Source organism: Charadrius vociferus, unplaced genomic scaffold (genome assembly GCF_000708025.1).
Source record: "Charadrius vociferus isolate BGI_N301 unplaced genomic scaffold, ASM70802v2 scaffold636, whole genome shotgun sequence".
In the NCBI taxonomy this organism is placed as follows: Eukaryota; Metazoa; Chordata; class Aves; order Charadriiformes; family Charadriidae; genus Charadrius; species Charadrius vociferus.
In genome coordinates this window covers 1,511,792-1,520,084 of record NW_009649189.1, presented here as the reverse complement: position 1 = coordinate 1,520,084, position 8,293 = coordinate 1,511,792, and the positions used below count along the sequence as shown (strand labels likewise).

Below are 8,293 nucleotides of genomic sequence, written 5' to 3'. Positions count from 1 at the left end.
TTTAGCCTGGGTGGAACCTATTTGGTTTCTAACCAAATTTTTGGTTTCTAACCTATTAAGGTTTCTAATTTTGCCTCAAATGAAATCTTTGCAGGGCACAGGACTTTGCATTGTCTTGTTTGTTTTTTAAGTGCTGCTGGTTTCCACTGCAATGGTGGAAGTGAGAAGGAAGGATCCCTGCCATCGGAGGGCACTTTGTATCTTTCTCTTGCTTTGTCCTGACCTCCAGCGCTGCAGCAGCTTCTGCTTCTCAGGTTGAGCAAGGCTGTAACACTTGGTTATAAGTAAGTTGCACTCTCCTAGGTGAGGATGACAAGCTGATCCTGTGTGATGAGTGTAACAAAGCCTTCCACCTCTTTTGCCTGAGACCGGCGCTCTATGAGATACCAGACGGTGAATGGCAGTGCCCAGCATGTCAGCCTTCTACTGCCAGGCGCAGCTCGCGGGACAGGTAAGTGACCCTCCTTTGCTTTGCGCTGCCACTGGTGCACAGCTCTGGCCATGCTTTCACAAGATGACCAGAACAGCCTGAGACAGAGCCCCTTTGATAGGTTTGAAATGGCTTAGTTAACTCAATGGCACTGGAACAATAGAAAAGCAATTTTTTCAGGCTGTAACTTTAGCACACCTGTGTTGTACTGACCCATGACAACTTCAGGGGTTTTAATAAATAACTTGAGTGTGGCAGTGAAAACATGCACAAAACATCAGCCAAAACTGGATGTGCTAAGGGCTGTTGTTTTCTTTGACTGAGCAACTAATTGAGTTGCTTTTTTTTTCATGGGAATGTAGTTGGTAGCACTGCAGCTCCATAGCCTGATGGGCTAAGTTCCTGTTGTATTCTTGTCAAGTCAGAGCAGACATTACTCCAGGCTGCAGCTCAGCCCCTACTGTGCTACTGCAAATCAGGCTACAACATGCCACTGATGATTTTCTGGATCTGATAAACCTTAACAAGGCAGGAGTTCTTATAGGGCTACAGAGGGAACATGATTTGAGAAGGAATCAAAGTTGTTCTGTGCAGCAGAAATTATTAGATGCCTCCTAACAGCAAGGAGTTGAGTTGTTTTTTGAATTGCAAGCTGGAAGCTAAATGTATGTGGGATATATTTTTCTGTTTACAATGTATTTCCTCTGCTGATTGTAACTCTTGTACTGCACCTACCTGCTTGTCAGCAAGGTGAGGCTATCAAATGGCATCTGAAACATAAGCAGTCAGCAGATCCTCCCTTCCAGAGCAGCAGCACAGTAAGAGGTATACTAGCTTGTAATGTGCAGGTGGTATATGGCCTTAAAAGTATTCCTTACTCCCTGGGCACCATTTAAGAGTTCATCAGGCTTGTATGAAAGTGACAGGGCTTCAATGCAGCTGTTCTAGCCTGAGATCATAGTTACTTTGATGTGGCAGAGTCACCTGCAAGCTGCTTGGCTCCTGGATGAGAGCCATCAGGTGGGGTAACACCTGTCTTGTTATCTGCTTTCTGCTCTTGTCTTCTTAGCTAAGGCAGGAAAAAAATGTCAGCCTGGGAGCACTTTTGCCCTCCCTGTACTGTGGGAGCTTATTCTTACTCCTTTTACTGCTCAAGATCCTCTTTCTCCAGAGGATTGAGGCTCCCACAACAGCTTTGCTTTTGTCCCCTTTTGCCTATGCATGCTGGTTTGTTTTCCTGTTTTTGTAATGGTTTGAATGCTTTAACAGACATATATGAGAAGTCAGAACTGTCCTGGCCAGGGAGTCTCTGTGGCTTCTGACATCAGCACGTAAGAAGTCTGAGGCTCTGCTCACTAATAAATACAAGCCTAGCTGTGAATACTAAACGAGGTCTCTTTCCTATAGTGCACATGCAAGTGGCGTGACAGTGGAAGGACGTAATGGGAAAATACTCCAGCAGAAACAAAAAAGCCCCCTTTTTGAAACTCCTTAGGCCAGGCCTGCAGATCTGCGTAAAACAGCAGCACGTCCTCTTGGGGAGGAGTAATTGCACAGCAATCACAGTCTTAAAATCCGTTATCACGTGGCCAAGGTGCCTAGAACAGCAAAAAATACACAGGTTCAGCTGCTGGGGATTTTCAGCCCAGATGTTCAGACGATAGCCTGGGAAGTGCCCTTTCAGCTGTAGCTACAACTTGATACTCTCTGAAATACATTAGGCTGCTTCAGTCTGAGACTGGGTGTTTATTTTACATTAGGGTGGGCAGCGAGTCTCTTGCCTATGAACAAACAGAACAGAGGGCCCAGGGCCTCTGATACAACAAATGTGTTTACCTGCCTTACTCTAGGAACTATGCAGAGGATTCTGCTGAAGATGAAGATGAAGGTGAGGAAGCTTCTGATGAACCAGATGCTGAGGAGGAAGAAGAGGAGGAAGAAGATTATGAAGTTGCCGGACTGAAATGTAAGGCTTTGATGCATGAAAGAAAATATTGAGACTCTGGCGTCAGTGTCCAAAGTATGGATCCTATTTGGGACTTGTGCTTTTCCTCACACAGAGCAGGTTCTTACTTGGAAGCAGTGGGACGTGTCACAGGGGGAGGCTGTGGTGGTGCTGTATGTTGCCTGGGGAGCTGGAGTGAACTTTTGGCCCTTTGTGATAGGATCAGCGCTAGCAAAGATTGAAACTGCAGTGAGCAGTCGCTCTCCTGGGAATGCTGCAGAGACCATTAAGAGTGCTGTGAGGCCATCAGCAGAGGCTGCAGCAGGGCAGGGTGAGGCAACAGCATTATCAGTTACTGGTATTGACAGTGTCTGTGCCTGCAGGGTTTGTGGGTAAACTGGCAGATGCTTGTGGAGCTTTAACTACAACACCCTCTCCTCATTTTTTCCCTTCCCAGCAGCTTGTAACCTCTTAAATGTAGGATTTCTAGTGATTTGGCAAGGAGGCATCTTCAAATAGCGGGACTAGCATTTTCTCTGCCCGTTTGTGTGGGTAGCACTCGAGGTGTAGTGTGGCCTGGACCACCAGCACCCTTTGGTTGCATACAGAGAGCACTCGGGATGCCTAACCAGCTTATTCCTGGGCAGCTGAGTGGAATAAAATAGCGTTTTCTAGACTCCTCAATGACTACTTCTCCACTTAACCGCTTTTTAGTATGTGTATCCCCTTTGTTTTTAGGGGAATTTGTCTCGTTTAGGCAACTTGATGCACTGAAAAGATCCATCTTGGAATGGCACACTGCCAGCATTTGCTTTCTGTCAAAATGCCCTTGACTGACATAAAATTAACTTCAGAATGTCTTAACCAGGGCAGATGGTGGGACCCAAAGGATTATGCCATGTTCTTTCAAGGGTTTCCATCCAGGTCTATCGGTCTTGATTCCCCTGCTTTATTCTGGTTTCAGGGATGTTCACTGATACCCTGGCTATGTGTGCTGCTTGTTGTTCCGTGGTGTATCCATGTCCACACTTGGAGTGTGTTCAGCCTATGTTGCTTGGCCAAGTCAGGAGCTGAGCCAAGGTTTCCAAACAATAGCAAAAGAGGGTTACAGTCACTAAAAATAAAGCGCTAAATGCAACTCCTGGTTTTAAAGAGCATTAACATGGAAAGGTCACTGTGGAAAACTTTTGTTTTAATAGAGACGTCCCATTAATCCTCATGGCGTTTATCCTGAGGGATATAACCTAGAATGTTGGATTGTCAGACATTTAACACGTGCCGCACGCTTGACAACACAAGCAGAGCGACAGCAGGCAGACGTCCCACTGTCCTGACACACGCTCCTCCTGCGGGGGGGCCCAGCAGGATGATTTATTGGACAGGGCTGGATTAGAGGCCGCAGATGAAGTGTTACAGGGTGCTGGATACAGCTTGCTGAAGCACTTGTGACCAGGTGGAAGGAGCTTGGCTGGGGAAGAAGACCAACACATTCTCCTGATACAGAGGGGTCATGGGAGAAACTTAAGACAAGGGAGTGTGTCAGCACGCTTGCGTTGCCATCAGTGTGAAGCTCTGACAGGCAGACTGACAAACAGGCAAGCGCCTTTCTATGAGATATAATGCAGCAGCCCCAGTCTCGGGGAATAAAATCCCATTGTTTCCCACTTGCAGCACGTGGAGCAGCTCCCGGCTGCAGTAACTCTACACTCCCCCTGCACACAGTTCACTTTTCAGGGGGGCTTAGCAACTGGCTTATCCCGCTGTGTGGGCCACTTGTAAATGCTTGGAAAAGCACCCATTCCCAAAGCCGTGAGGAGCAAGGGGGCAACAGGAAACAGGGGAAACTGCAAGTTTCTGTTCCCGGTGCTTTCAGAAAGGATGTTGCAGCTATATTTGAAACAAGTGTCTGTCTTTGCATTGCTCCCCCTGCCCTCCTTCAAGTCTCGATGTGTCGGGGTCTTGGCACCTGGTTCTGCAGGCGGAGGGGCTCGCTGTTACAGCCCTGGGCAAGCCTTACCTGCAGCAGAGGAGCTGGAAGCTCCCAGGTCTCCCTCGGAGCCCAAGAATCTGCCAGTGCTATTGGCCAGCGTGTGTGACCACCCTTCAGCAGAAGGCTGTTGCCAGACAGCAATGGCCTCTTATGACAGGAGGTGATTACCTGCGTATCTCATCTGGAGAGGGTATCAAGAGCACAGCTGACACGAGCACGTGCTGATTGAGGACAGGCTGACAAGAAGCTGACTCACCACAGTCAGTCTCTGGGTTAGCTACCTCCTCTGTGCTGTGAGCGAGGGTCTGCCTGGTATGTACAGCCAGGCAAAGGGGTCGGGATCTTTGCTTCCAGGTTAACTCTTTCCTCTAAGCCCACGGCTTATATGTTTCAGTGAGACCCAGAAAGGCAGCCCGGGGCAAGCAGAGCACAGCCATGTACTCCTCGAGGCAAGGAAGGCACCAAAGGAAGAAGCAGTCGCTGCACCCTGCCAGGGGACCCCGGCAGCGGGCTGCACCTGTCAATGGCGCAGACATTGATGAGCTGGTAAGAGCCAAATTGCTCCCCCGAGGCTGCTCACATCATGAGTTATAAACGAAACAGGTGTCGTGCTTCCTCCCCTCCCCTTCCCAAAGAAATACCCTGAATTGTATTGTGAAACCTGGGCTGGGCTGGGAGCGGGTTAACAAAGGAGGCAGATCCTTAAGGGCCCGGTACAAACGGAGCACAGATATGCCAGGCATCTTTCCCCAGCCGCTTTCAGACATTGTCCCCCTTGAGTAGCAGGCAGCCTGCAGCTTGTTAAAGGGTTTTAAATAGTATCCATATGTCTCTGCAGCGAGGTGGGGGGACTGAGGGGGTCCTGGATGGTCAGAGAATGCCAGCAATGTTGGACCCTTGCTCCCCAGCCTTGGCTGTTTTGTGACAGTTGTTGTCCGTATGGTCACTCCCCAATCTCCAGGACATAATTTGGCTGGTTTAGGTTTCACTTGACATTTAAAGAATAAAACCTTATGCTCCTGAACAGAGCAATCCTGTGCGTGCATGTGTGCTAGGCAGGGTGGAGCTGCAGCACGCTGAGCTGTTTGTCCTGGGGAGGAACACACCACAGAGGATACATTAGGATACTCTAGCCCCATGGGCCATGTCACAAGCCTCTGCTAGAGCTGCCATCTGTCCACTGACCAGCACTGCTAGTGCTGGTGTATCCTGTCACTCTTCTTGAGTGGGCTTGATGCTGGTCTTGGGGCTCACTGCTTCTTAAGCCGGGTGTGGGTGGGCTGGCTACTGGATCTGCAGTGTCCTTTTAGCTGGTCTGTGTTACAGATTGGAGAGCAACCAAACCAGCAAGCCCAGCGTGGGCTGCCGCAGCCAGCTTGGGGGTATATTCAAATGGGGAAAATCTTACTCGGACAGCTGGGTTGGGGTCTTAGACAAAACACTGACTTGAGGAAGGAGGGCTGTACTGGGGCTCATGCACTTACTGTCCTGGGAAGAGACGGAAGCTGGCTCATGAATAGTGCCCTGCGTTGTGGAGCCTTCCTGTCGTCTGACGTACCCTAAGAAGTGATGCCTCACGAGCTGTGTGCTCAGAGCTGAGGGGATGTCCCTGTGCTGGTGGCTGACCTGCTGCGGATCCCCCAGGCAAATGGCTGACCTTGTGTTCAGCCTGTGTATGGGACAGGGACAGCAGTGCTTGAGGCATCAGCTGCTCTTTGGTATTTAAAATGGCATGGTCGGCTCTGCAGTGTCAGTACAGCAGCACAAGTGCTTTCTCCCTCTGCCTCTTGTGCTGTCCACCAGGGGCTTGGAGAAGGCAGGGAGAGGGAATACACACTCTCGATTTGCTGTAACTTATTCTTTGGCTGCTTGTTTTGACCGTACTGTCTTTGAACCTCTCTTGAAAAAGCTTGCTGCCCCCAGAGAAAAGACAGGCTGCTTGTGAGCTGTTTGCATCAGAGCTTCTGGATGGGGCTCCCGTTCTGTAACTCAAGCTGCCACTGCATGTCTTGGCTGTTACCATCAAAGGTCCCACAGCAGAGCAGTTTGCCTCTTGATTATTGTGGAAGATGGCTGCATTTGAAAGACTTGAACTTTATTTCTGCATCAGTACTACGTATCCCCACCCCTTGAGACACTAGCTTGTAAGCGAGAGGATTGAAGGAAAAAAAGCTATGCTAAGAACCAGCTGCTTTGCCCTCAAAACTGTTTGCTGAATGCTAAAGCCTGTAGTGGTTCCCCTCCTTTTAACGGCATCCTTTGTGTGGGCAGGTCCTTCAAACAAAGAAGACGGCACGTCGCCAAAACCTCGAGTTGCAGAAGTGTGAGGAAATCCTCAGCAAGCTGATCAAGTACCGCTTTAGCTGGCCCTTCAGGTGAGGGCAGGTGGCCTCCTTTTCCGTAGGCACAGGACTGTCCACAGGCAGTGTGGAGCTGTGGGTTGGCCATGCTGCAGTCCTGCTGGATCTACGCGCTGGCTGCAAAACCGGGGTTTCAAAAGCAAGTTATGGATGGGAAGAAAGGGAGTGAAGCTGCTCCAGAAGACACCACCACATGCTGTCAGTCCTCTGCTGGACTGAAGATGTGGGGCCCTTCTGAGGTGGTGTAACAGAGGGTGGTAGGCTGTGGGCCAAAGAGGGGAGGCTGGGGTGGGTGCTTTCTGCAGCCCCCAGGATGTGCAGGGCGCTCTGTAGGCAGCGTGACAGAGAAGGCAGCTGTGCCTGCCCCATGCCAGTCCCTGTGCCTGGACCAGCTCTGAGCAGGACAAGCTGCTGTCTGTCCCATCATTGTGCTGTGGCTGCTGCGGGGCTGACATGTCTGTAGCACTGTCGAGGTGCTGCTTGGGTTTGTTACGGCAGTGGAGGGGTGCGGGTCGGGGCTGCTGCTCGAGCAAAGGGGGTGGGGGTGATTCTCACTCCTCTGCAGCGCTGCACTGTGTGCGGGCAGGGCCATCATTTTCCTCCTATCTTTGTGGCTCTTCGTTCGGCAGGGAGCCAGTGACCACGGAGGAAGCCGAAGATTACTTTGAGGTCATCAGCAACCCTATGGACTTCCAGACTATGCAGAGCAAGTGCTCTTGTGGCAATTACCGCTCAGTGCAGGAGTTCCTCTCTGACATCAAGCAAGTGTTCTCCAATGCCGAGCGCTACAACCAGAACGAGAGTCACGTACTGTCCTGTGTGGAGAAGACGGAACAGTGTTTGATTGACATGGTGCACAAACACCTGCCTGGCCACACGTATGCACGCAGGAAACGCAAGAAGCTGTCTGCCAGGTGCCAGGGACTGGAGGAGCAGGAAGGGGACAGTGAGTCAGAGCCCCTTGAACATTCCCGGGGGCGGAAAAGGAAGAAATGAGGGATGGGGAGACTAGAGGGAGAGCCAGAGCCAGAGCTGGAGCAGGTCTTCTGGTGCTGTCGGGCAGCAGGATGGGTTGTCTGGAGGGAGTTGGGAAGCAACAGGCACTTCTCTGTTAATCCAACCTTCCCTTTGGCCTGTCCTAGTTTTAATTTTTCTGCAATTTCCTCAACTATTTGGTCATCCATTGAGTGAGCAGAGATGATTTACTGCTTCCTGCAAAATCCACAAAGCTCTGAACGAGTCTGTCTTGCTAGGAGGAGAAGGTGGGAGGGTGAGGGGAAGGCCTGGCCAAGGCCTGGCTGAGCAGGGGAGCACGAAGCCTACTCCAGCTCGGGCGCTGTCGGCTTCCTTGGGATGAGCCACTTCCTCCCCTCCACCAGCAGTCAACACCAGAGCGCGGTGGGACCTCTGCCGTCTGCTGCCTGTGATGTGAAACCAGCCTTGAGCTGGTGCAGGGAGGGATCATATTGCTTCACGGAAGGACTGGGTGCGATGAGGCCAATGGGCTGCTAGTTCTTGTATGTATATATTTATATGGTGTTAATTCTGAGCCCCCAGTGAAGGGCTGC

The 8,293-nt window shown here is 50.7% G+C and overlaps 1 protein-coding gene across 1 annotated transcript in view; it reads left to right on the top strand.

The window, feature by feature from the left end:
• The window catches only part of BAZ1B (bromodomain adjacent to zinc finger domain, 1B), a 72,108-nt gene extending 64,163 nt beyond the window's left edge, over positions 1–7,945 (top strand). The window contains exons 15-19 of the mRNA XM_009888889.1: positions 304–451; positions 2,281–2,396; positions 4,760–4,911; positions 6,637–6,740; positions 7,355–7,945. Of these exons, the coding sequence (XP_009887191.1) occupies positions 304–451; positions 2,281–2,396; positions 4,760–4,911; positions 6,637–6,740; positions 7,355–7,721 (887 nt within the window). The 3' untranslated portion in view covers positions 7,722–7,945. The remainder of the gene's footprint in view (positions 1–303; positions 452–2,280; positions 2,397–4,759; positions 4,912–6,636; positions 6,741–7,354) is intronic.
• The last annotated feature ends 348 nt before the right edge of the window (positions 7,946–8,293 follow it).